Source organism: Gadus macrocephalus, chromosome 21 (assembly GCF_031168955.1).
Source record: "Gadus macrocephalus chromosome 21, ASM3116895v1".
Lineage (NCBI taxonomy): Eukaryota > Metazoa > Chordata > Actinopteri > Gadiformes > Gadidae > Gadus > Gadus macrocephalus.
Window position 1 is genome coordinate 214,462 of NC_082402.1, and position 27,170 is coordinate 241,631.

At 48.5% G+C, this 27,170-nt stretch overlaps 1 protein-coding gene across 6 annotated transcripts; it reads left to right on the top strand.

Moving 5' to 3' along the window:
• Positions 1 to 1,889: 1,889 nt before the first annotated feature.
• tdrd6 (tudor domain containing 6) lies at positions 1,890 to 26,383 on the top strand. Of its 6 annotated transcripts, none has more exons than XM_060042137.1 (17): positions 1,890 to 1,995; positions 2,225 to 2,315; positions 2,431 to 2,517; positions 7,036 to 11,936; positions 12,043 to 12,164; positions 12,371 to 12,451; positions 12,563 to 12,629; positions 12,881 to 12,930; positions 13,102 to 13,176; positions 17,928 to 17,982; positions 18,333 to 18,391; positions 18,440 to 18,736; positions 18,821 to 18,866; positions 19,301 to 19,384; positions 19,769 to 19,899; positions 24,784 to 24,832; positions 25,791 to 26,383. In XM_060042137.1, the coding sequence occupies exons 4-17, from the start codon at positions 7,115 to 7,117 to the stop codon at positions 25,865 to 25,867; spliced, it is 6,015 nt and encodes a 2,004-aa protein (XP_059898120.1). In that variant the 5' UTR covers positions 1,890 to 1,995; positions 2,225 to 2,315; positions 2,431 to 2,517; positions 7,036 to 7,114; the 3' UTR covers positions 25,868 to 26,383. The 6 variants fall into 6 exon arrangements, with proteins under 6 accessions (XP_059898120.1, XP_059898121.1, XP_059898122.1 ...); XM_060042138.1 differs by having other exon boundaries at positions 18,464 to 18,736; XM_060042139.1 differs by having other exon boundaries at positions 18,488 to 18,736.
• The last annotated feature ends 787 nt before the right edge of the window (positions 26,384 to 27,170 follow it).

A 27,170-nucleotide genomic window follows, 5' to 3' on the forward strand; every position in this document is an offset into this window, starting at 1 on the left:
CTCCAGACTGTCCAGCTCAAGTCCCACAACAGAGCTGGCTTTCCTAACCAGCTTGTTGAGTCTGTTTGACTCCCCAGCCTTGATGCCTCCTCCCCAGCACGCCCCAGCAAAGAACAGCGTGCTACCACAGACAGATAAAATGTCCTTAGCAGCCTGCCACACACATCAAACGACCTGAGCCTCCTGAGGAAGAAGAGTCTGCTCTCTCTCTGACTCTTCCGGTAGAGGGCCTCTGTGTTGTCCGACCAGTCCAGTTTATTGTTGATGTGTACTACAAGGAACTTATACGAATCCACTGTCTCAATTTCAACCCCCTGGATGGTAATAGGGGTTGGGGGCTTCTTCTTCCGGCGGAAGTCCACCACCAGCTCCTTGGTCTTGCCGATGTTGAGTTGGAGGTGGTTCTCCTCAGACCATCTGACGAAGTCCTCCACCACACCTCTGTACTCATCTTCCCTGTCCTCACTGATGCAGCCCACGATGGATGAGTCATCTGAACATTTCTGGAGATGGCAGATTCCAGAGTTGAAGCTGAAGTCAGAGGTGTAGATGGTAAAGAGGAAGGGTGAAAATACTGTTCCTTGGGGTGCTCCAGTGTTGCTCATCACCATATCCATACTATCCGTACTTACTAGCCTTGGTTGAGTACGTAGGGCGTTCCAATTCTGCGTTAATATAAGTGTACCGAAAGGACCCGGATGGTGTACTCAAAACGGTCAAATCGCGAAGTGTGGATCGATGACGTACACTTTTCGTACTCAACAGCAGCCATCTTAGCTACGTAGCGGATGAGGGCGGAGCCAGGCTGAGCCAAAGTCGGCGCATTTTCAACATAGCCTGCATTAATAGAGTCATTTTGTAGTTTTTATAGATTTTATAGATTTGTATAGCTGCTAGGCGTAAAGAGTTCACCGTTCAAATCGGGATGTTTATTGCGGGGGAGGAGCCGCGGCGGCAGTCGTGATCGTAATTTCCGGTTGGTGCACCACGGAGTACTCGATTTGGAACAACACTGACATCTGAAAATCAGCGCACTTAGTGAGTACGGATAGTGTACTACGTTTAAGTGTACTCATGGAAGTATGGATATTGGAACACAGCATTGTAGTCTTTCTCATTGTGTTTTCTCTACAGCCTTTAACTGAACAATTGCACAATAAACGGTCAAACTCTTGGCATGAAAAATTATAATTTAAATCCACAAACAACATATGTGTAATCCAGGGCATATAAAGACTGGGATCAGTCTTTATATATATATAATTATTTTCTGGTCCCAGTCTTTATATGCCCTGGATTACACATATGTTGTTTGTGGATTTAAAGGATAATTTTTCATGCAAAGAAAACTAAAAATGTTCGTGAAGAAGTTTGATAATTTTAGGTTTTATGTGAGGCCGCTTTGTGAACTACAGCTCTTCGCTGCTCTCGACGCATATGATATACGTCACCACACCCGCCCTTGGAACTCGGCACAGAGATGGCGATCTCTCTGCCCCACTTCACCGCTTTTTCCAAGGGGAGGATAAAAGCATCGAAAGAGGTGAAAACCATTATAAGTCGGGGCACGTGCAGAGTTTCAGTTATGCCGATGGGAAGATTGTCGGTCTTCTCCACGCCAGTCGCAGGGAGCGTGACGTCACATACGAGCCGTGTAGTCTTTCTCGTTGTGTTTTCTCTACAGCCTTTATCTGAACAATTGCACAATAAACGGTCGAACTCTTTGCATGAAAAATTATCCTTTAAATCCACAAACAACATATGTGTAATCCAGGGCATATAAAGACCGGGACCAGAAAATAATTATTTTCTCTCCATTGACACCCATTCATATTTTTCGATCTCATAGGTCCCATGAGCCCTACCGGAAGGGGCGTGACTTCGCCACTCTATTCAACAGCATGATGCAGATCATAAGCGCTACATCGTTTTTTTTGTTCTGAATTTTCCTGACAGTACCTTTATTTCTAAATAGAAAAAATATCTACTGCCGAAGTAAGCACTGATTCACATTTATTTTTCATGCAAGCATAAAACATTTATATTATTCATGTTTTTATAGTTAAATGAATAAATGAATTAATAAATAAATGAATAAAATAAATAAATTAATAGTACTTCTTGAACTAATACAAATATAATTATATGTGAAAGATCATGTTTAAAAGGAGCTTCGTGTTAAAAAAGTTGATTAAAACAATCGCGCGCATCGTTTCCGTTGAAGGTCAAAGTTGAGTCTCTTCGGTCAGCATCCATTTTCGGGAACGAGGGAACTGGCATCTCGCTGATCGCCAAACCGTGTGCCCGATCTCCATGTAAGTTAATGTGCTAAAACGAATGTTGAAAACGCAGAAGACGAATTAATTGACGGTTTAGTTCGACGCAGTATAACTATATTGACTTCTGACCGCCAACTTTCTGCATTTTCAGGCGCAGCGGCTCGCACCTTGGCGGACGCACTTCAGGAACCAAACTGTTAGCAACGCCGAAACTATTGCTAACGTGGTCGTTAGAGCGGTAAGAAATACCCGCGAAGTGTAATACATATGAATGGACGCAGTAAACGGATGAGTCTGGTTATTGAAAATGTTATGGTTATTTTATATTAGGTTTATATTGCCGCCACGATCGTTCGTTGACCGGGTGTTCGTCAGGACTAAGAAATAGGGGCCTTCAAAAAGATAAAAATCGTCCTGCTCCCGTGTTAGACATAAAAGGCCTTCTGTGGTAACGAACGCATCAATATTCATTTTCATGGGATTATACATTAGTTCAAACATACTAATGAATTTATTGTACATACTTATCAGACTTGTACCATACCATTCTTTTAAATGCAACGATTAGAATCAACTATTGTACACATTTCCCCTTATAATGTATTTTTACTGATCACAGATGGGGAATTCTGGTGCCACAACAGCAACTGCAAGAATAAATGGTTATCAATTCATTGAAACGATTAAACTACAAAAAATAGAGAGAAAATCATGTATAGAACTAGTTATAGAACAGGAGCTAACACGATGGGCTGCTGGTATCATGGCGCAGAAGGAATAAAGGGAGTTGTAATGAGTTTTATTTAGTATGGCTGAGCACCATGGTTTGACTAAGTCTTCTTTCCAAACAGAAAAGAACATGATGGATTGAGATATGATACAGCAATACGTTTTTATCTAAGCTGATAGTATGTATATTGTTCTTTTCTAGGTACCCAAAGTGATTTTAAATAGTGAGTGTTTGGGGGCGTCTTATGTTTTTTATATTTTTGAACTATTAAAGGAGAAATCCGGTGTAAAATGGATTTGGGCTATGTTTGGTATAACGAGTTGGAATGTTTGTTTTGGAGCAAAAAAGCGCATATAGACGCATTCTTCCGTTGACTGTTTTTAGCCGATTCTATCAAAACGCTATAAACTTGGAACGATAGGGGCATGTGTTATAGTTAATACGAAATCGCTATTTTAAACCACTTAAAAGGCTAAAAGTAGCCTGACACTTATTTGGTAGTATAATAAGGATCTTAACATATAAAACGAGGCATTGATAACTTTGTAAGTGTACAGATTAGTTATTAAAAATGACATTTTATACACAATACCATCAGTATTTCACCCGTCGACGCCATCTTGTTTATAAGGCTCAACAAATAGATTGATGAACAGAGATTGTGACATCCGTCAGCAACACGCAAGCTCTGTTTGCCAATCTACTTATCGAGTCTTTTTAATAAACAATCTGTACAATTGTAAAGTTATCAATGCCTCGTTTTATAATAATATAATAATGATACATTTAATTTAGAGGCGCCTTTCAAGACACCCAAGGTCACCTTACAGAGCATATAGTCATCATAAATCGTTTAAAAAAACAAGACATTGTGGGGAAAAAATAAATCAAATATAAAAAAAAAAAAATAAAAAAAGACAAAACAAACAAACAATCAAAACAGTGATCAGTTAGACGTTGTGTGCGAGTTTGAACAGGTGAGTTTTGAGTTGTGACTTGAAGGTTGTAATGGTGTCTGACTGTTTTATGTGTGGGGGGAGGGAGTTCCAGAGCCTGGGTGCTGAACAGCTGAATTACCGGGCACCCTTTGAGTCGTGATGTGGGGATACATAGTAGTCCAGCAGAGGTTGAGCGGAGGGAGCGGGAGGGAGTGTATTCTTGGAGGAGGTCGCAGAGGTAACTGGGGGCTAGGTTGTGGAGAGCTTATATGTTATCTTGTATGTTAAGACCCTCATTATACAACCAAAGAAGTGTCAGGCTACTTCTAGCCTTTTAAGTGGTATAAAATAGCAATTTCGTTTTTACCATAACAGATGCCCCCATCGTTCCAAGTTCATAGCGTTATGGTAGAATCTGCTAAAAACAGTTACCTTTTAGAATCCGTCTATACATGCTTCTTTGCTCCCAAACGAACATTCCAACTCGTTATCATACTAAACATATCGTAGATCCATTGTACACCGTATTTCTCGTTTAACATGCAACCTCCTGTTTTCAAGACACTCATTTAGTGTCGAGGCGCAAACAACAATGCCAGTTTTATTATAAAGGGTTTATAGGCAAAGCCACAATATGGGGATACTTGCAGATAGGGCTGGGCGATTCATCGAATTTTGATTTCAGCGTCAAACCATCACAAAATTAACATAATCGAGTTTTGGACAGCTCTGTATATTATTTTAGATTGGAATTTTGTGACCATTTTGTGTATATTTTAAGGCGGAATTTCAAAGTTCTCAGTTACAAAGTTCTTTTTTGGGAGAAACATGCTGGATAAATACAACATGTTTTCCAACTCAAAAATAATCGTTTGAATAATCGTGATTTCAATATTGACAAATAATCGTGATTATGATTTTTCCCATAATTAAGCCGCCCTACTTACAGATGGGTATTATGTTTATTATAACAATCGAATTAACAGGAAATATAGGTTTAATATGCAGGCGTTTTCTTACATATCAATCATGGGAAGAGAATGATTATGGTCATCAAGGAAGTGACAGCGTCTGGGCCCCCGGGCAATTAGTTATAGTTACTCACTACTTGTTCCAAAAAGTAACTGAGTTAGTAACTGAATTACTCTTTAATAAAAGTAACTAGTTACCAGGGAAAGTAACTTTTTGCGTTACTTTAAAAAAAAGAAAGTTGCTTTATGTGAAAGATTTGGATTTTTCTGAGCAGTTTTCACTTGGCCTTAATGTGTTAAATGGTTGAACTGCCGATTCAAGGCCCTGATATGCTTCCAACTGAGGCCCCGTCCACACTAACCCGGGTAAATCAACAAATGCATCAATATTCATCCGTTTAGTCCTTCCGTCCAAACTAAAACAGAATTCCGACACTGAAAACGATGCTGAGGTGGATAAATGTGAAAACGCTTGGCTCGCGTTGTAGTGTGGACAGACGGAGGCTTTCAGAAACGATGATGTTCGATTGCCATGACACTGCCACAAGCTTGCGCTATAGAAGCTCATCAAAAGAATCGCAGGTGAAATGCAAATGAGGATCTCTCTGTATATTGCACTCATTTATCTCCAGAAACAACTCGACATATTGAGTCAAACATATTCGTTGCTCCAACGCCGGAGGCGAGCGCTGTACTTAATGTTCTTAAGTGATGGTAAAACAAAACGAAAGACGACAGTTCAAACCATAGCCTGCGTTTCTGGACAAGACCGGGTCGAAAATGATTAACCAGCTGATCAACTGTAAATATCATCTGATCGCGCGCCTGTAATCTAAACCGAGAGGCGTGGTGGAGTTACGAAACCATGAAAACAACTGTTTATCAAAATAATTTCAGTGGAACGTGGATGCAAAACATTCTGAAAACGATATGAAAACGATAGTGTGGACGGAGATCATTTTCATTGCGGATGTGCGTTTTTACATTTACCCGGGTTAGTGTGGATGGGGCCTGGATTTAAATTTGCTTGGTTGCAAAGGCTGTGGAAGATCTGCCAGATACTACCGAAAAATGCCAACTTTTCATCGGATTGATCCGCACTCGCCATTTCTGCTGCTTCATCGAATCGGTTTGGTGTGTGCGTTTGCGTGTGTGTGGCGTGCGTGTCCTGCCTTGTGTGTAAAAACACTGGCTCCGATTGGCTACCATGATGCATGACTCTGCCTTAGCCAATCATAATCGCTTATCTCGTTGTTAATCCACCCGGTCTCCTCACTAGCAGTTTGTGTTTGGAGCCAGGACTGCGTTCGGATTACAGAGTTTATTCAATCAATTCATAGTAACGCACTGCATTTTTCGTACAGTAACGGTGTTGTAACGACGGAAATAGTAATTAGTTACGTAACGCCGTTCTTTTAAACTGCCTTATTACCAACACTGATTAATAATATTTTGACCATTTAATAAATGCCTTCAGTAAAACCTGGATTAGATTTCGCGGGTTTGTTTACCGGCGTTGCTATGGTTACTGGTCTCTAATAAAGTTTCTAATAAATCGCTGTCTAATCAATACTTAATACACAGCCTCTTCCGTGGTCATTACAATATTATGAATAGACTGCTCTGTAAAAAATAATAATAATTATACCAGATACATTTTCAGTCGCACCGGTGCGCCAAAATAAAATATTTGGTCGCACTACCCCGAATTCTAGGCGCATGTGCGCCCAAATTAGGCGCACTCTGGAGCCCTGGATTGTATTCAACACAAAGATGCAAATTAACACCGCAGGAATAAATTAAGCTCTGTGATCTAGTGATCTCGTCATATTTGTCTAACCATCCAATATCTTTGAAATTCCCCTCGGTTTTCGTCTGTTATGGTTGGATTAAGCCTTTGGCTATTGATGTATGCTATAATGTCTCATCAACATGCTTCCGTAACCCAGTTACCGCAGTGCACTATTAATATTACTGTACTATTTATGTGGAAAAACCCAAACCCCCCAAAAATGCAAATTTCAGATCATAATAATATTACTACTTTCTGGCTATTTTATTGTTTTAATACTCGGTGTGGACTAATTCTGCACTGTCATGTGACTGTCAAATTTCAGACACATCCGCTGAACATGTGAGCTGTATATCTGAAGAGCTTTAAACGGATCAAAAACAAATTCTGGAAAAAGACCCAAAATGTCTTCAATACCTGGACTTCCGCCGGTGGGATCGGACGTTACTGTTCTGGTAACTCGTGTCAATTTGAACGCCAACTGTGTGCTTGTAGAGTTATGGGCCAACTTCAACAAAGAAAGGGAAGCAGAATATAAGTGCATGGAAAGGTCCATTCAGTATCCCGGTGAACTGTTTCGAGAGCAGGACGGAGATCCTGGAGACCATTGCTTGGCCTGTGTCGATGATACCTGGTCCCGAACACGCATAGTATCGAGAAATGGCAATAATTACACAGTGTTCCTCATTGACAAGGGTTGGATACATGGGGCCACCACAAACTTGTTGGCATGGGGCAAGAAAGACTACTTTCTCTTGCCACCCGAGGTTGAATTCTGTGTGCTGTCCAATATCCTGCCGCTCTCCCCTGACAACAGGTGGTCTCCAATGGCTCTGCAGTTTCTTGATTCACTCTCTGGGATAACAGTGAGGGCATTGGTTCAAAATGTGCTTGTTCCACAGAGAACCTTTCTCTTGCACATTGCATGCATATCGAAGCAAATGCACGAGATGGGGTTTGCCAAATGTTTGTCTCCTCCTGAGTTCAACGACTATGTGCTCAAGTCGGTGCATTCTGACAACAGAATAGCACTTTCCCCAGGGCCCCCTCAGCAGTCCACAGCGGACAGGGGTGAGCCTTTTGACCAACAGCAGTCCTTCATGTATGTCGAGCTGCCCATAGGGATTGTGGAGACGGTCATCATCACCGAGGTGACCAGCCCACTGCGGGTGTTCTGCCAGCTCAAAGTTTGCTCGCAGGAACTAAAGAAACTCTCGGAGAAATTAACAAAGCATTACGAAGGCCGGACCTCCAGCTCCACTGGCCCTGATACGCTTGGATCTCCGTGTGCAGCGAGAGGAAATGACGGGAAGTGGTACCGGTCGGTCGTGCGGCAGATCCTTCCGGCCAACAACGCTGTGGAAGTGTTCAATGTCGACTCTGGAAAGAAACAGTTTGTTCTCGTGGACAATGTAAAACCGCTGGCGGCCGAGTTTTTCAGAATGCCGGTCATGACCTACATCACCTCCCTCCACGGCATCATCGACAAAGGGGTGGGCTGGACGGCCGGCCAAATCGACCAACTCCGGTCCCTTCTGCTGTGCCAAACCGTGGTCGCCAGATTCGAGTACCACAGCCTCTCGGAAGGCGTTCATTATGTCACGCTGTACGGCCAAGACAATAAAAACCTGAACACCTTGTTTGGCTCCACTGAGCGTTGCCTGCTGGAAAGCGAGAAGCTGCTTGTGGATTATGTTGGGGACGGCCCTTTGTGTAAGACCGGTGATCAAGCTCCACATGAAGGTCAAGGAGATGCCCAGAGCTCTCCCAAGGCTGTGAAGCTCGTCGGAAGAAAGACACCCAAAGAACAAATACCGGTGGAAGATCTTCCTCTCGGTTCTTCCCTTGTTGTGGTGGTCCTCCGTGTCTCTTCGCCGTCCGAGTTTTGGATTCAGACACAGAAATATGCCATCGAATTTGATCATCTGATGGCTGGCATTTCTGACCTGGACAGGGATCCGGTCAACCCAACTGTTGGCTCCTACTGTGCAGCTAGGCTACAAGATGGCCTTATGTACAGATCAAGGGTAGTTGAAGTGAGGGAAACCAAAATCAAAGTTTTCTTGGTTGATTATGGAAAAACAGAAGTTGTTGACCAGGGAAGCATCTGCTTTCTTCCAAACAAGTTCAGAGAGCTCCCTCAACTTGCATTACAATGTAAGCTTGCAGGCGTCAAGCCAAGAAACGAGAGGTGGACCCGCACAGAGGTCGACTTTTTCACAAGATCGGTTACAGATAAACTCCTGCACAGCCGGGTGGTCACCCAGTATGACGGTGGCTATGGTGTCCGACTGACGGACTCTGTAGCACATGGAGAAAAAGACGTGGGCAAGCTAATGTGCAGTTATGACATTGCAGTGCAGGATGATGCACAGAGTGAAGATGGGTACAAAGTCGCCTCTCCACATGCCATGACTACCCTGGCACCAAACCGTGGTGCCGCGCCATTGGTTGTCAAGGACTCTATCTCAGATTGTCAACCTCAAAACCCTGTTGATCTCAACAACAATGAGGGCCGACCTGCTACACTCGGTGAGCAAAGGTTTGCAATCGGAAGCACCCTTGAGGTCAACGTATCTTGCATTGAAAGCCCAAATGATTTCTGGTGCCAGTTGACTCGAAACATGACTTTTCTCAGACTGCTCATGCAGGACTTGCAGACCTACTACGCTGAGAGTCAGTTCTCTCCCTTTGCGGAAAAGTTATGCGTCGCTCGCCATCCTGACGATGGAATGTGGTACCGGGCCATTGTAATCCACAGGCATGTGACACGCCATGTCAATGTGCTGTTTGTGGACTTTGGAAAGACGAAGGCAGCTGTCCCCCTGTGCAACCTGAGGAAGATATGCCCAGCATTTCTGAAACTCAAGGGACAAGCTTTCCGCTGTTCTCTTTACAATCCTGAGGAACCATTGCCGCCTATTAAAGATTGGAACCAGGAGGCAAGGGCACAGTTCAAGGAATTTGTCGAGACTGCTGTGTCCAAGCATGTGGATTTAAAATGCACTGTGTACGCAACCATGTACAGTGAACAGAAGGTTCTGCATAACATTGTGGATCTGGAAACGCCTTTTGAAAGTGTTTGCACTCGTATGCTCCAGCTGTCAAAAAGCACGCCTCCAAAGAAGATTCCTGCGCCGTTGATTCGACTGGACACGTACTGTTACTCTGCACACAACATCAAAATGGGGACGGAGGAGATGATGACGGTAACATCTGTGGATAGCGCAAATCAGTTCTACTGCCAGCTGGACCGCAACTTTGATGTGGTGGAAGACCTCACAGTGAAGCTGCAGAGCTTGTGTGAACGACTAAAAAACGCTAAACTCCCCACATTGTTTGGAACGGTGTGCTTTGCAAAGTATCCCGATGGACACTGGTATAGAGGACTGATCAAGGCCACAAAGCCATCCATTCGTGTCTTCTTTGTAGATTATGGTGACACTCTCGAGGTGGACAAAGCGGGCATACTCCCTGTTCCTATGGAGGCTACTGAGATCATGATGGTGCCGGTGCAAGCGATCGAGTGTGGTCTCGCCGACGTCCCCGCCAATGTTCAAAGCGAGGTTAACAGCTGGTTTAAGACGAAAGCCACAGATGGTTCATTCAGAGGATTGGTTGTAGCCAAAGAACCATGCGGCAAACTCCTTGTTGAACTGTATGACGAAACAAGCCAAGTCAACTCTGAGATCAGAAAAACCTTCCTGACTGCCCTCCCAAAAGGTGTCCCAGAGTTGAAGGATAACACTCAGGCTCCAAAGAGAAAACCGTGTTCGGACCCAAAACCAGTGCCTCACCTTGAGAATGATGTTAAAGTATCAAGAGCAACCTCTTGGTCTGAAAACAGGCACTCGCAGCGACTCAATGAGAAGTCCAATCCCCTGACACAGGATCGCTACAAAACGCCACACCAAAGGAACATGGCCAGCCGGATAGAGGCGGGGCAACAGTGGACCGACCAAGTGGACACCCAACCAATAGAACAATATGTCCCTGAACAACGGCAACAGCGTTCTGTATCTCATCTACATTGCACAGAATCCCAGCAAAGTAAAGTGGTCTTGGAGCCTAAAAAGCCGGCCCCCAAGCAGTCAGAGAAACCAAGGACTTTGGATGTGAAAGTGGAACCTCTTCGGTATCTCCTACCTAATTTCTCCGAGGGGCAGAAATTGGAGGCCTATGTCGCAACCATTAAAGGGCCTCATACCTTCTGGTGTCAGCCTGCAGACGGTGAAGAGCTCGATAGAATCACCCATGCCGTTTCAGAGCTGGGAAACGCCGAACACAAGCCTCTTGATCCGAAGCTGCTCTCACACGGCAGAGCGTGTGTCGCCCTTTTCACAGACGAGCAGTGGTATCGAGCAGAGGTCCGCAGCCTGGATGGCAGCAAACTCTCTGCTCACTTCGTGGACTACGGAAACGACTCGCAAGTCAACATTAAAGATGTGAGGGAAATTACCTCTGAGCTCGTCAAGATTAAAGCGCAGGCGTTTCTGTGCGAGCTTGACGGGTTTGATGATGCAAATGGCTCCTGGACAGAGGGGGCAGTTGAACACATAGCGGAGCTCATGACGGACAAGTTGTTGGAGTTGACCGTTGTGAAGGTACTGGGGGAAGACGAGGGCAAATTCAAGTGCATTGTTCAGGTGTTGTGTGAAGGCAATAAGATTAATGCCACGGCAAGATCATACTGGAGAAGCTCCCGAACTGAAAATAACATTGATTCCACGGAACTATCGGCTGTGCACCCAACATTACTGCCCTGCGATTCTGCTGTCCAAGACACGGCGATGCCACAGTCCAAGAGTGAAGCAGAAGAACCTGAGCATCACACCATGGAGAAGGAATCTCCAAGAGACCCTCCAGATGAACAGCACACCGTTGGCTCTGAGAAGTCTGAGGAGCCTAGCATACTTTCTGAGGTGGCTATGGTGTCAGAACTGACTTCGGAAAGCCTGGATCAAACCACTCATTCACCGCAATCGGACTCTGTCGGTGATGAAGAGGTCCCCGTTTTATGTGAAGCTCAACCTGGAGATGGAGCCGCCCGACTATCGGATAAGGATGAAGCATGTCAACCGGAGTCGTTGAGCACAGACGACAGCGTGATCAAACCGGACCAGGACTGCCAACGTGATGACCCTCAAGTTGATGACAAGGGTTCAGGTCCTGATCAAGACGGCCTAGAAGATACTCCGGCAACTCTGGAACTGGATTTGGATTCTGGTGAGTCACACAGTTCAGTTCTATTAAGATTCTCCATTCTAAAAGCTTCTTCATGCATTCTGTTCTCTGGATCATAAATGTTTTCTCATCTTTGGTGTGTCTGCAGAGTTTGGTGGACTGAGAGTGGCAGAAGCTCTGCCGGTGGGGGCCATGTGTATCATCCGGTCACAGACGAGCCAGCGATGGTGTCGAGCAATAATCCTGAAAAACCTACCGGACCACACGTTGGTAAGGGAACGCATGGAAACAATTCACATGGAATTTAACCACGGCTGGATGGTTATTCTAAATGATTCAGTCAATCATTCAGTTTTTGTTTTTGTTGTGCTGATTAACATGAGGGCATTGATTGGGAAAAACAAGTCTATTTCAACTACAATAAAAACTACATGTTTCTTTGCCATGTGGAAGTAAACCTGTCCCTTGAACGTCAGGTTGTGTTGATCGATGAGGAGAGGGAGATGCTCGTCCGTCCAGACGCTGTATTTGAGTCGGTGGTGCCGCGAGCGGATCAGGTTAGGGACACCAAGCGCACGGATCCCATCCGCCTTTCCAAACGTCTGGCTTGGGCCAACCAGGATGGCTCGTCCAGACCCTCACACTGGGCTATGTTCTTGTCTCCCCAGCTGGATGCAAACAACAACCAGTGCAGCGACCCCCACAGTGTCCCATTCCCAACCCAACTCCTGGCTGGTGAGGACAGCATGGCCCCCCGACCGCACAGTGCAGCACATCTGTTTATTTAGGTCTAGTTTAGTGGCAGATGTGTTTTATCCAGTGTTTCTTGCAGTGCATTCAGACACACTGTTGAGGTGCAGGCCAAGGTAAAAGGACTGTCCAGCCACTGTTTGCCATTGGTTGGACTCCTAAGTGTTGCATCTACGCAAGCCTAGACTTAATGGTGTGTGTTTTCTCTACCTGGGTGGGTTCTCTACCTTTTCTAGGTGAACTGAGTGACGACAGCGAGGGAACACTGGTGGGAGTGGAAGAAATGGTAATGATTTACATGTAAATAAAGTACACAACAAATCTGAAATGTGTAAATCATACACGTTTCATATTTAAGACGATGTATAGTGATGGGGCTGGTGATGTTGGGCTCCACACAGCTAAAGACTACTCAGTCATATTTTGAGGCTCTTCTTCCATGTTCTTTATTCATAAGACTTCGCGGGAGGACGGGGACTTGGAGACGTCCCTCAGCGAAGGCACCCCACCCAGAATGGATGGGCCACTACCTGTGAGTCCTAAACCGTCCTGCAATATACAACATGTATAGCACTGACCATTACAGAACCTTCATTAAATACCTTTTAGTAATACAACCTTTATTATTATTAAATGTCTACTTCCATGTGCTCCAATCCCATGCTATACAACGTGTATCATCCTATATGAGGCAGCAGGGGGCTCAGGAGGCAGAGCGGGTTGCTAGTTTGATCCCCTAACCGAGTGCTGAGGTGTCACTGAGCAGTCACTGAGCAAGCACCCCACCCATGGATTAAAGTTCTCCGTCGCTACGACGGATTTCCGTCATTTGGAGTTCACAGAGGCCACTTCACATCTCCGATAACGTCGGGACAAATTTACAAACAGGCGTCATTTGGATAAACTAATCGCATATTAAGGATCTAAATAGGTACTTTCTCGCATAAAAAAATATTAAAACTTAAGAAAGTGATGTATTAACAGCACTGAAGCGAGAATTAAAACAGCTTTTAGCAGCTTTACCGCTACCGCTGCCGCGAAATGCATTCTGGGAAACTTGCATACTGTATACTGCGGTGCAGTCGGTCTGCTGTATACTGCATACTGAATCCCACATTCAGTATGCAGTATACAGTACATACTGCGCAGTATGTAGTCGGCAGTACGGTAGTATGCAGTTTCGAACATGGACATACACGCGTGTATTATGTCGTCATACGTCAACGCCGGTAAAATTGTCAAATTATATAGTGAGTATTTAAAAGGTCTACCGTTAAAATTGACTGAAAACACAAGCATTTTAATGTACATCCCGATTATATATTAAATATATATTAAATATATTATATACAAATGTATATATATACACACCATTTTCGCGCCACATCTTACGTCTCTTTGTTGTGTTAGTGTTGAGTGTCAGAGTGAAAGTTAAGCTAGTATGAACTCCCTTATAATGATTGACGGCTCTGATGTATCGGATATTGATAAAACACAAAAAAATAAATGGAGATGGGCATGGCTGACGGAAACGGGGAACGATGGCAAGCCTTACGGTTCATGGTGCAAAAAAATATGAGACAAGCTTTGCAAAAAAAAAATCTTAAGGTGCGGCCACACCAGACGCGTATCGCGTACTTTTTACGCGAGATACGCGCGTATAATGTTGCTTGACCATTTTGTGTAAAAAATGGTCGCATACGCGCAATACGCGCTATACCTGTCCCTGAGTGACTTCCACCTCCTGTCCACTGACAAGAACATATATACATATTAAGTTGTGTAACCTGACAAGCGGGACAGTCTGTTGTAGTAGTATCACTTAATATTACTGCTAACTGGTGCTACCGCTAACCGGCGCTAACTTTTTTCATAGTAGAACACAACCGATAGCTGAAGCCAAGCAAAATACACACACACATTATTCACTGATCTTACCAGGAACGCCAATATCCTCTGCCACGTCGACCCACGCCCTCTCTGTTTTGTTCCTGTCCCTGTACGACACCATCGTGGTGTCGTACAGGACAGGACGGCCGCACACGGCGACGATGATATTTTGATCCACCTCCATTTCTGTTTGTGTAGTGTCTGTAGTGTTGATCAGCAGAGAAATAGTCCGCCAAGACGTTGAGGTTGCTTAGTAACCAGAGACTCTGTCCATGCAAGTGAACGGAGCGTTCCCTCTTCGTCATAACTATCAAACCAAACATCCTTCACATTCACCGAGCGAACATTATGAAAGTAAAATGCACATTTCTCGCTAGAAATGTTTCCATAAAAGCATTTAATGGCGTAACTATGTTACTATTTCCACCCAGAATAAAGAAAGATGTCGGCCGTATGCTTCTGTCCAAGCTCACTACTCTCTGCCAGTGACGTCGGGTCAAGCTCAACGCTGATTGGGCAATACGGCTAATCGTCATGCGTATGAGCGTAAAAAGTTAAATTTTTTGAACTCTTGAAATGTACGCGATATACGCACTTTACGCGCGTATAGCGCGCGTACATATACGCGCCTCATACGCGCGTACAATGTTGCTTATACGCATATTACGCATAATACGCGCGTAAACCAATGGTTCCCTATGGAAAAAATGGCGATTTCATACGCGAAGTACGCGAAATACGCGTCTGGTGTGGCCGCACCTTTAGAGTCTAATTGAAAAGACAACAAAAAAATTGCAATAGATGCAAAAGAACAGCTGTTTAAAATCCTCCTCCTGTAAAACAGTATTGGTCGAGCATTTAAACGTGATGGCTGCATTTGGTGCTGACGTCTTATACATTTGTATTTCTTAAGCAGGTGTCAAGTAACCTAACCTGGAACATGTTTCACACACTGCACGTGACTTGGCTGTAGCGCGAATAAAATTTCAGTCAGAAGATATTTTTTCACTTTAATCCCTGACCCCACCCTAACTGCTCCCAACGAGCTGGCTGTCGCCTTACATGGTTGACTGTCGCCTTACATGGTTTAATCCCTGACCCCACCCCAACTGCTCCCAACGAGCTGGCTGTCGCCTTACATGGTTGACTGTCGCCTTACATGGTTTAATCCCTGACCCCACCCTAACTGCTCCCAACGAGCTGGCTGTCGCCTTACATGGTTGACTGTCGCCTTACATGGTTTAATCCCTGACCCCACCCTAACTGCTCCCAACGAGCTGGCTGTCGCCTTACATGGTTGGCTGCCGTCGGTGTGTGAGTGGGTGAACTATAAAGAGCTGTGTGTGGCAACTGGTTAGAAGGCGCTGTATGAATATATTCCATTCACCATATGCATTCTCACTGTTGGTTTGTATTCCATATTGTGAAAGGGCCTTTTTAACCACAGATACTCTAGGGTCTGTAGCATATAACCGCGTTGTCTGATTACAGCTTAATTAATTTTTCACGATTTACCAGCTCTCCTTTTGAAGACTAATCGCCGCGCCATTCGTTTCAATGGGAATCGCGACGGTCAATACTTTCAACATAAAGGGTACATATTTGTAATTTGAAATTCATCCCAGGCTTTATACCACATATATTATAGGGTCTATAGCAGGGGTATTCAACAGAAATTCAAATAGATCCAGTTAGAGGAAATGTCCTCAAGCAAAGGTCCGGAACATCATAATGTCTAACTTACGTTATGATTCAGAGTGATATTGAAGTAGCTTAGTAGTTGTATCAACGTCTGCATGGAATCAACAACTGACTGTCAGATCAATATGGAAGAACAATTCAAAAACATTTAGACAATATTTATTGTCACAATTATACAGATAACACTGAAGATGTATTATTTAAGGAGGTTCTACTGACTCCACTGAAACTAATCTCTTCAAGGAAATGAAGGGCTGCATTTAAAATCAAAATGGTGAAAATTCACAGGTAATGGTGGGTTAACATTTCAATTTTCTTTGTGGCTGATTCTGACATGGGCATTTGGTTTATTTTCTCTCAAAGCTCTTTCTGTTTCCCCTCAAGTAAGGTTTCAGCTACTGCACTCATGCACTCCTTGACAACCCCTCCATCAGTAGAAGGCTTTTTGTGTTGACCCAAAATCCAAGTGACTGAGGGAACATTCATTAGCACGTCATTGGGCAGTGAATGAATGGGTCAAGATCCCGGTGGATTGTTCATATTGGGCTCTGAGACTGCTTATTTTCTGTGACCGCAGAGACTTGAGTGGGTATGTTTGGTGAAAAACGTTGTGCTTCGTCTGTGAGCATATGAGATCTGTGGCCATGACGTGGCCATGCTATCATTGACACAGATGCAAGTTTGATGCCAACATATTCCAGTTTCCTAAATTCAGCTGGAAAATCGCAAAGGGAGGAGACATAAGGGATTGATGGACAGCCTGCAGCCAATCAGAATCGAGTGTTCCGAAATATACAAGTGGCGTATTGATCTACTATTTGATGACGCTGTGATCCGTCAGCAGCAAATAGAACCGACAAGTCAACGGGCAAGCTGCCGGGTTAATGCCCTCCTCCCAGCCAATCACACTCAAGCATTCTTATACCAAGTAGAATCATTGATATTATGACATCTTTATTTAACTTTTGAATTGTAACAGAAAAATAAATACGAATCTTAATGATCTCCAGTCAGTAACGTGAACGGTAAAAAAAAAGATATAAAAAATACACAAAATACACTGAAACATTCTAGATTTGCATGTGGCGTTCTATTACACTGCAATGCCGGTTTGAATTGGATCATCGTTGAGCCCTACTTGGTGCTGCAGCAGTGGGGTTCAGCCCAGCCCTAGTGGGGTTCAGCCAGCCTGACCTGGGGTTCTGCCAGCCTGACCTGGGGTTCTGCAGCAGTGGGGTTCAGCCAGCCTGACCTGGGGTTCTGCAGCAGTGGGGTTCAGCCAGCCTGACCTGGGGTTCTGCAGCAGTGGGGTCCAGCCAGCCTGACCTGGGGTTCTGCCAGCCTGACCTGGGGTTCTGCAGCAGTGGGGTTCAGCCAGCCTGACCTGGGGTTCTGCAGCAGTGGGGTTCAGCCAGCCTGACCTGGGGTTCTGCAGCAGTGGGGTTCAGCCAGCCTGACCTGGGGTTCAGCCAGCCTGACCTGGGGTTCTGCAGCAGTGGGGTTCAGCCAGCCTGACCTGGGGTTCTGCCAGCCTGACCTGGGGTTCTGCAGCAGTGGGGTTCAGCCAGCCTGACCTGGGGTTCTGCAGCAGTGGGGTTCAGCCAGCCTGACCTGGGGTTCTGCAGCAGTGGGGTTCAGCCAGCCTGACCTGGGGTTCAGCCAGCCTGACCTGGGGTTCTGCTTGTCCTGTAGGTGCAGGACAACGGGGCGCCTTCAGCCCCCTGCGGGCCTTCACAGCCCGGCACTGGTGAGTGATCCCTCCCCCAGGCTGAACATACGGCGATACAACCATTCCTCTGAGGTCGGGTACATGTTTACCATTATAGTCAGGAAGCAAACCAATGCTGGTTTCAGGGATTCACTGTCCTGCAGGGAACGATGCAGGGGCTGTTCCCTCACAGTCCCCTAGGTGGCGGCAAAGGCCTGACCCCAGAAATATGATCATCCGTTAATCTGTTTGTGGTGTAATGTAAATGACACATGTCTTTATAAACTAAAATGGATGTAATTATAAATAACGGACAACGGATCGGCTTTAGCCAGAATGACCATAAGCGTGAATGCTAACCGTGTGTGTCTTGGTTTGTGGTGTTTCAGCGGCTCCTGACGAGCTGCTGGGCACTGTGGAGGAGGTGGTGCATCCCTCTTCAGAGGAGGTGGTGCCCTGTACCCGGGAGGAGGTGGTGCCCTGTACCCGGGAGGAGGTGGTGCCCTGTACCCGGGAGGAGGTGGTGCCCTGTACCCGGGAGGAGGTGGTGAATCCCTCTTCAGAGGAGGTGCAGCAGAGGTCTACACAGGCGCTGAGCTGTCCTACAGAGAAGGAGGTGCAGCTGCCTCTTACAGACGCGGTGCTGATGCCCTCGACCAAGGAGGAGGTGCAGGTCAATCCATTAGCAGAGGAGGTGCCTTTGCCCTTTTCAGATGACGAGGAGGGGCTCCTTCCCTCCAGACTGGAGGGGCCTCCCCTGGCGGAGGAGGTGGTGGTGTCTCCTCCGGATGAGGTGAGTCTTCATTGGTATGACCCTCAGGCCTTTTTACGAGGCCCCAGCCTGTGAATGGTCCTGATGATGTGTCTCCTTTGGCAGACGGTGATGGAACAGGGACCTTCTCCGCGTGTGGGAGAACCTCGAGGTTTGTTCATCTTGGACAGCGCACCTCCGCATTGAACCCATACGTGACGGTGGTTATTCTCCTCCTGTTCGAGCAGTACCACTCGGAGAAGGCCTCCCCAAGGGTGCAGGTGGACGAGGCCTTTGTGATCAAACCAGGTGGCCTTGTCCACCTGGGCGGTTTTCCTCACGTTACTCCTAATTTATCATAATAACTTTTTTGGCGTACGTAGTTTTGAAACTCAAGGACTTCTCACAGCGCAGTAAAATAAGTCAGAAAACAGACTAAGCACACAGGAATGAATAAATATAATCCTAAACGTTACCAGGCTTAAATGCTTCTTGGGTTCAGCCAACCCAACCACTAGCAGTTAGTAGAGTAGGGTAGTTCAACGATAGTTCGCCATTGTGTGTGTACTGTTTTTCTCATTTGTTGTTTTGCGTTTGTCTCCATAGCAACAGCGGTGGCAGCCGGCAGGGAGCTGGCAGGAGACGAACGTCCAACAGAAGGACGTCCTCTGCAGGGGGCGGGAGCTAGAGGTCAGTTACTGACGCGCCGCCCTCTGGTGGCGGGGAGGGCCTGCCAATCAGACGTGACTATTGAGGCTCATAGTGCTGTTGTAGTATAGGAGGGTAGAAGTGCCCGTTGTGGACCCTCTTCAGAGGGCGCTCCCTGCTCCATCAAAGGAGAAGACTTGTACTAGTCTCATGAAGAACCCCTTGTTAAGATGTCTCCTCTGGGGAAAGTCTCTTGATATGGAAGGATGGCGCTCCCTGTCCATGCCAAGATATCTAACGCGTCCTATAGAAGCTATGTCTATTAGTTTAGGAATAAAACAGATGTTTGCACACCGGGGTACTAGGAAGGGCAGATAAGGTTTCCGTCCCCAGTCTGTTTGACACTGAACCTGTTTCTCCGAGAAGGTCCGACCATGCTCCACCGTGCTATTCTGAACTTCTTCTGGTGGACAGGACTCTCCTCTGGACCGGTACCTGTGGACGAAGAGCAGGGGACCCCGGAGATTCAACCAATCGCAGCCCCACGGCGGGACGCGGTGAGTCACTACGGTCCCCCAGGGTTCACTCCTAACAGGACCCCCTCCCCCCGGCCCCTAGTGCTCCTCCTCTAGACCTCCTCTAGACCTCCTCTAGACCCTGCTCCTCCTCTAGACCTCCTCTAGACCCTGCTCCTCCTCCTCTAGACCTCCTCTAGACCCTGCTCCTCCTCCTCTAGACCTCCTCTAGACCCTGCTCCTCCTCCTCTAGACCTCCTCTAGACCCTCCTCCTCTAGACCTCCTCTAGACCCTGCTCCTCCTCTAGACCTCCTCTAGACCCTCCTCCTCTAGACCTCCTCTAGACCCTGTTCCACCTCCTCTAGACCCTCCTCCTCTAGACCCTGCTCCTCCTCTAGACCTCCTCTAGACCCTGCTCCTCCTCCTCTAGACCTCCTCTAGACCCTCCTCCTCTAGACCTCCTCTAGACCCTGTTCCACCTCCTCTAGACCCTCTTCCTCTAGACCCTGCTCCTCCTCTAGACCTCCTCTAGACCCTGCTCCTCCTCCTCTAGACCTCGTCTAGACCCTCCTCCTCTAGACCTCGTCTAGACCCTCCTCCTCTAGACCCTGCTCCTCCTCCTCTAGACCCTGTTCCTCCTCTAGACCTCCTCTAGACCCTGCTCCTCTAGACCTCCTCTAGACCCTGCTCCTCCTCCTCTAGACCTCCTCTAGACCCTCCTCCTCTAGACCTCCTCTAGACCCTGTTCCACCTCCTCTAGACCCTCCTCCTCTAGACCCTGCTCCTCCTCTAGACCTCCTCTAGACCCTGCTCCTCCTCCTCTAGACCTCGTCTAGACCCTCCTCCTCTAGACCCTGCTCCTCCTCCTCTAGACCTCGTCTAGACCCTCCTCCTCTAGACCCTGCTCCTCCTCCTCTAGACCCTGCTCCTCCTCCTCTAGACCCTGTTCCTCCTCCTCTAGACCCTGCTCCTCCTCCTCTAGACCTCCTCTAGACCCTGCTCCTCCTCCTCTAGACCTCCTCTAGACCCTGTTCCTCCTCCTCTAGACCTCCTCTAGACCCTGCTCCTCCTCCTCTAGACCTCCTCTAGACCCTGCTCCTCCTCCTCTAGACCCTCCTCCTCTAGACCTCCTCTAGACCCTGCTCCTCCTCTAGACCTCCTCTAGACCCTCCTCCTCTAGACCTCCTCTAGACCCTGTTCCACCTCCTCTAGACCCTCCTCCTCTAGACCCTGCTCCTCCTCTAGACCTCCTCTAGACCCTGCTCCTCCTCCTCTAGACCTCCTCTAGACCCTCCTCCTCTAGACCTCCTCTAGACCCTGTTCCACCTCCTCTAGACCCTCTTCCTCTAGACCCTGCTCCTCCTCTAGACCTCCTCTAGACCCTGCTCCTCCTCCTCTAGACCTCGTCTAGACCCTCCTCCTCTAGACCTCGTCTAGACCCTCCTCCTCTAGACCCTGCTCCTCCTCCTCTAGACCCTGTTCCTCCTCTAGACCTCCTCTAGACCCTGCTCCTCCTCTAGACCTCCTCTAGACCCTGCTCCTCCTCCTCTAGACCTCCTCTAGACCCTCCTCCTCTAGACCTCCTCTAGACCCTGTTCCACCTCCTCTAGACCCTGCTCCTCTAGACCCTGCTCCTCCTCTAGACCTCCTCTAGACCCTGCTCCTCCTCCTCTAGACCTCGTCTAGACCCTCCTCCTCTAGACCCTGCTCCTCCTCCTCTAGACCTCGTCTAGACCCTCCTCCTCTAGACCCTGCTCCTCCTCCTCTAGACCCTGCTCCTCCTCCTCTAGACCCTGTTCCTCCTCCTCTAGACCCTGCTCCTCCTCCTCTAGACCTCCTCTAGACCCTGCTCCTCCTCCTCTAGACCTCCTCTAGACCCTGTTCCTCCTCCTCTAGACCTCCTCTAGACCCTGCTCCTCCTCCTCTAGACCTCCTCTAGACCCTGCTCCTCCTCCTCTAGTCCTCCTCTAGACCCTGCTCCTCCTCTAGACCTCCTCTAGACCCTGCTCCTCCTCTAGACCCTGGTGCTCCTCTAGACCCTGGTCCTCTAGACCTCCTCTGGACCCTGGTGCTCCTCTAGACCTCTTCTAGACCCTGGTGCTCCTCTAGACCTCCTCTAGACCCTGGACCTCCTGTAGACCCTGCTCCTCCTCTAGACCTCCTCTAGACCCTGCTCCTCTAGACCCTGCTCCTCTAGACCCTGTTCCTCCTCTAGACCTCCTCTAGACCCTGCTCCTCTAGACCCTCCTCTAGACCCTGCTCCTCTAGACCCTCCTCTAGACCCTGCTCCTCCTCCTCTAGACCCTGCTCCTCCTCCTCTAAACCCTCCTCTAGACCTCCTCTAGACCCTCCTCTAGACCTCCTCTAGACCCTCCTCTAGACCCTCCTCTAGACCTCCTCTAGACCCTGTTCCTCCTCCTCTAGACCTCCTCTAGACCCTGCTCCTCCTCTAGACCTCCTCTAGACCCTGCTCCTCCTCCTCTAGACCTCCTCTAGACCCTGTTCCACCTCCTCTAGACCCTCCTCCTCTAGACCCTGCTCCTCCTCTAGACCTCCTCTAGACCCTGCTCCTCCTCCTCTAGACCTCGTCTAGACCCTCCTCCTCTAGACCCTGCTCCTCCTCCTCTAGACCTCGTCTAGACCCTCCTCCTCTAGACCCTGCTCCTCCTCCTCTAGACCCTGCTCCTCCTCCTCTAGACCCTGTTCCTCCTCCTCTAGACCCTGCTCCTCCTCCTCTAGACCTCCTCTAGACCCTGCTCCTCCTCCTCTAGACCTCCTCTAGACCCTGTTCCTCCTCCTCTAGACCTCCTCTAGACCCTGCTCCTCCTCCTCTAGACCTCCTCTAGACCCTGCTCCTCCTCCTCTAGACCCTCCTCCTCTAGACCTCCTCTAGACCCTGCTCCTCCTCTAGACCTCCTCTAGACCCTCCTCCTCTAGACCTCCTCTAGACCCTGTTCCACCTCCTCTAGACCCTCCTCCTCTAGACCCTGCTCCTCCTCTAGACCTCCTCTAGACCCTGCTCCTCCTCCTCTAGACCTCCTCTAGACCCTCCTCCTCTAGACCTCCTCTAGACCCTGTTCCACCTCCTCTAGACCCTCTTCCTCTAGACCCTGCTCCTCCTCTAGACCTCCTCTAGACCCTGCTCCTCCTCCTCTAGACCTCGTCTAGACCCTCCTCCTCTAGACCTCGTCTAGACCCTCCTCCTCTAGACCCTGCTCCTCCTCCTCTAGACCCTGTTCCTCCTCTAGACCTCCTCTAGACCCTGCTCCTCCTCTAGACCTCCTCTAGACCCTGCTCCTCCTCCTCTAGACCTCCTCTAGACCCTCCTCCTCTAGACCTCCTCTAGACCCTGTTCCACCTCCTCTAGACCCTGCTCCTCTAGACCCTGCTCCTCCTCTAGACCTCCTCTAGACCCTGCTCCTCCTCCTCTAGACCTCGTCTAGACCCTCCTCCTCTAGACCCTGCTCCTCCTCCTCTAGACCTCGTCTAGACCCTCCTCCTCTAGACCCTGCTCCTCCTCCTCTAGACCCTGCTCCTCCTCCTCTAGACCCTGTTCCTCCTCCTCTAGACCCTGCTCCTCCTCCTCTAGACCTCCTCTAGACCCTGCTCCTCCTCCTCTAGACCTCCTCTAGACCCTGTTCCTCCTCCTCTAGACCTCCTCTAGACCCTGCTCCTCCTCCTCTAGACCTCCTCTAGACCCTGCTCCTCCTCCTCTAGTCCTCCTCTAGACCCTGCTCCTCCTCTAGACCTCCTCTAGACCCTGCTCCTCCTCTAGACCCTGGTGCTCCTCTAGACCCTGGTCCTCTAGACCTCCTCTGGACCCTGGTGCTCCTCTAGACCTCTTCTAGACCCTGGTGCTCCTCTAGACCTCCTCTAGACCCTGGACCTCCTGTAGACCCTGCTCCTCCTCTAGACCTCCTCTAGACCCTGCTCCTCTAGACCCTGCTCCTCTAGACCCTGTTCCTCCTCTAGACCTCCTCTAGACCCTGCTCCTCTAGACCCTCCTCTAGACCCTGCTCCTCTAGACCCTCCTCTAGACCCTGCTCCTCCTCCTCTAGACCCTGCTCCTCCTCCTCTAAACCCTCCTCTAGACCTCCTCTAGACCCTCCTCTAGACCTCCTCTAGACCCTCCTCTAGACCCTCCTCTAGACCTCCTCTAGACCCTGTTCCTCCTCCTCTAGACCTCCTCTAGACCCTGCTCCTCCTCTAGACCTCCTCTAGACCCTGCTCCTCCTCCTCTAGACCTCCTCTAGACCCTGCTCCTCCTCCTCTAGACCCTCCTAGACCTCCTCTAGAGCTCCTCTAGACCCTCCTCTAGACCCTGCTCTTCCTCTAGACCTCCTCTAGACCCTGCTCCTCCTCCTCTAGACCCTGCTCCTCCTCCTCTAGACCCTGCTCCTCCTCCTCTAGACCCTGCTCCTCCTCCTCTAGACCTCCTCTAGACCCTGCTCCTCCTCCTCTAGACCTCCTCTAGACCCTGCTCCTCCTCCTCTAGACCCTGCTCCTCTAGACCCTGCTCCTCCTCTAGACCCTGCTCCTCCTCCTCTAGACCCTGCTCCTCTAGACCCTCCTCTAGACCCTGCTCCTCCTCTAGACCCTGCTCCTCCTCCTCTAGACCTCCTCTAGACCTCCTCTAGACCCTGTTCCACCTCCTCTAGACCTCCTCTAGATCCTCCTCTAGACCTCCTCTAGACCCTGCTCCTCCTCTAGACCTCCTCTAGACCCTGTTCCTCCTCTAGACCTCCTCTAGACCCTGCTCCTCCTCCTCTAGACCTCCTCTAGACCCTCCTCTAGACCCTGTTCCTCCTCCTCTAGACCCTCCTCTAGACCCTCCTCTAGACCCTGTTCCTCCTCCTCTAGACCTCCTCTAGACCCTGTTCCTCCTCCTCTAGACCTCCTCTAGACCCTGACTCTCTGCTCTGCAGGAGGACCTGATGGAGAGGGTGCCGCTGGGCTCGGCGGGACAGAGTCTGGGCTCGGCGGGACAGAGTCTGGGCTCGGCGGGACAGAGTCTGGGCTCGGCGGGACAGAGTCTGGGCTCGGCGGGACAGAGTCTGGGCTCGGCGGGACAGAGTCTGGGCTCGGCGGGACAGAGTCTGGGCTCGGCGGGACAGAGTCTGGGCTCGGCGGGACAGAGTCTGGGCTCGGCGGGACAGAGTCTGGGCTCGGCGGGACAGAGTCTGGGCTCGGCGGGACAGAGTCTGGGCTCGGCGGGACAGAGTCTGGGCTCGGAGAGGCAGAGTCTGGGCTCGGAGAGGCAGAGTCTGGGCTCGGAGAGGCAGAGTCTGGGTGGGTGAACTGCGCTTGGCAATGACATACCGAAGTATATCACGCTATCAACACAACTGGCTGAATATTAATACATTAAATGACCCCACCCAAACCTAGTCAGTCGAACACCCACCCAAACATACACCCAAACATAGTCACTTGAAGACCCCACCCAAACATAGTTAAATACACCACCTAAACCTAATCAGTCGAAGACCCAACTCAACAATAGTTAAGTACACCGTCCAGTCACTCGAATACCCCACCCAAACATACTTAAGTACACCGTCCAGTCACTCAAATACCCCACCCAAACATAGTCAGTTGCAGACACCACCTAAACAGTCACTTGGAGACCCCAGATCTTTCACCCCTGCTGCCAAATGTTTGTCATGTTGATGGGTTTTTATGGGCTTCAGAAGTTCTTGCCAAAAATGTGTATCTGAATTAAATGTATACAATCTTAATGCGTTAAGCAACATTTACTATTCTGCGCAAGTCAACGCATTTCTGAGGAATGCGATGGGTCTGCGTAACAGACCAATCATGGCTGCCCTATGTGTGATGGTCAGATCCTCACAGCCAATAGCGGAGTACAGGGGGCGGTCTGGCTCCCCATCTCGTCCTCCATGTGAACCTTCTATGTTTCTGTCTGTTCCAGAAGCTCAGTTGTCATCGGTGACCCACCTGTCGCTGGTGATCCACGACAGCTCGGAGAACCTCACCAACGAGGAGTGACCAAGAGAGGGCGGGGCCAAGGAGCCATGTGACCCAGGACCACTGAGGAGTGACCAAGAGAGGGCGGGGCCAAGGACCACCGGGGGCCTTTTACTACCAAGTGTGTGTGTGTGTGCATTTTTTCTGACGTTTGTTTTGAAGTTCCAAAATGTGCCGTTGGGCCAGTGTTTACTTTATAATATACTTTTGTTAAAGCTTTATTTAAAAGGTTGTCTTTGCATGCTTTGTGGTCAGTCGCCCACCGTTCTGAATACTGTGAATGTCTTGCTCCCATGCTGGTTTCTGTTGCACACCCTCCCTTTGAAGACCCTTCCTCTCGGAAATATGTTCTGGTCCTGGTCCAATCTCGAAGGCCATGTTGTTCTTGTAAAAATAACTTTGTTATTGTTAAAAAAAGATTGTATTTTTCCCACGTTTTATTTTCAAGAACATTAATTGTTTGTTGATTCCGGTTTGTCAAAAGACAAGGAAAATGTGACTTTAAGTTGGCGCAATAAATAACAGCATTTCCTTGAATACGACTCTTGTACCAAGTTGTTTTTCCCTCTCGACTGGCCCCAAAAACACAGCAGGGCGGGTAGTGGGTTGGAACCCCAAAAGTGGACCTGAAAGGTACCCTCTCCCCTAGAAGTGGACCTGTAAGGTACCCTCTCCCCTAGAAGTGGACCTGTAAGGTACCCTCTCCCCTAGAAGTGGACCTGTAAGGTACCCTCTCCCCTAGAAGTGGACCTGTAAGGTACCCTCTCCCCTAGAAGTGGACCTGTAAGGTACCCTCTCCCCTAGAAGTGGACCTGTAAGGTACCCTCTCCCCTAGAAGTGGACCTGTAAGGTACCCTCTCCCCTAGAAGTGGACCTGTAAGGTACCCTCTCCCCTAGAAGTGGACCTGTAAGGTACCCTCTCCCCTAGAAGTGGACCTGTAAGGTACCCTCTCCCCTAGAAGTGGACCTGTAAGGTACCCTCTCCCCTAGAAGTGGACCTGTAAGGTACCCTCTCCCCTAGAAGTGGACCTGTAAGGTACCCTCTCCCCTAGAAGTGGACCTGTAAGGTACCCTCTCCCCTAGAAGTGGACCTGTAAGGTACCCTCTCCCCTAGAAGTGGACCTGTAAGGTACCCTCTCCCCTAGAAGTGGACCTGAAAGGTACCCTCTCCCCTAGAAGTGGACCTGTAAGGTACCCTCTTCCCTAGAAGTGGACCTGTAAGGTACCCTCTCCCCTAGAAGTGGACCTGTAAGGTACCCTCTCCCCTAGAAGTGGACCTGTAAGGTACCCTCTCCCCTAGAAGTGGACCTGTAAGGTACCCTCT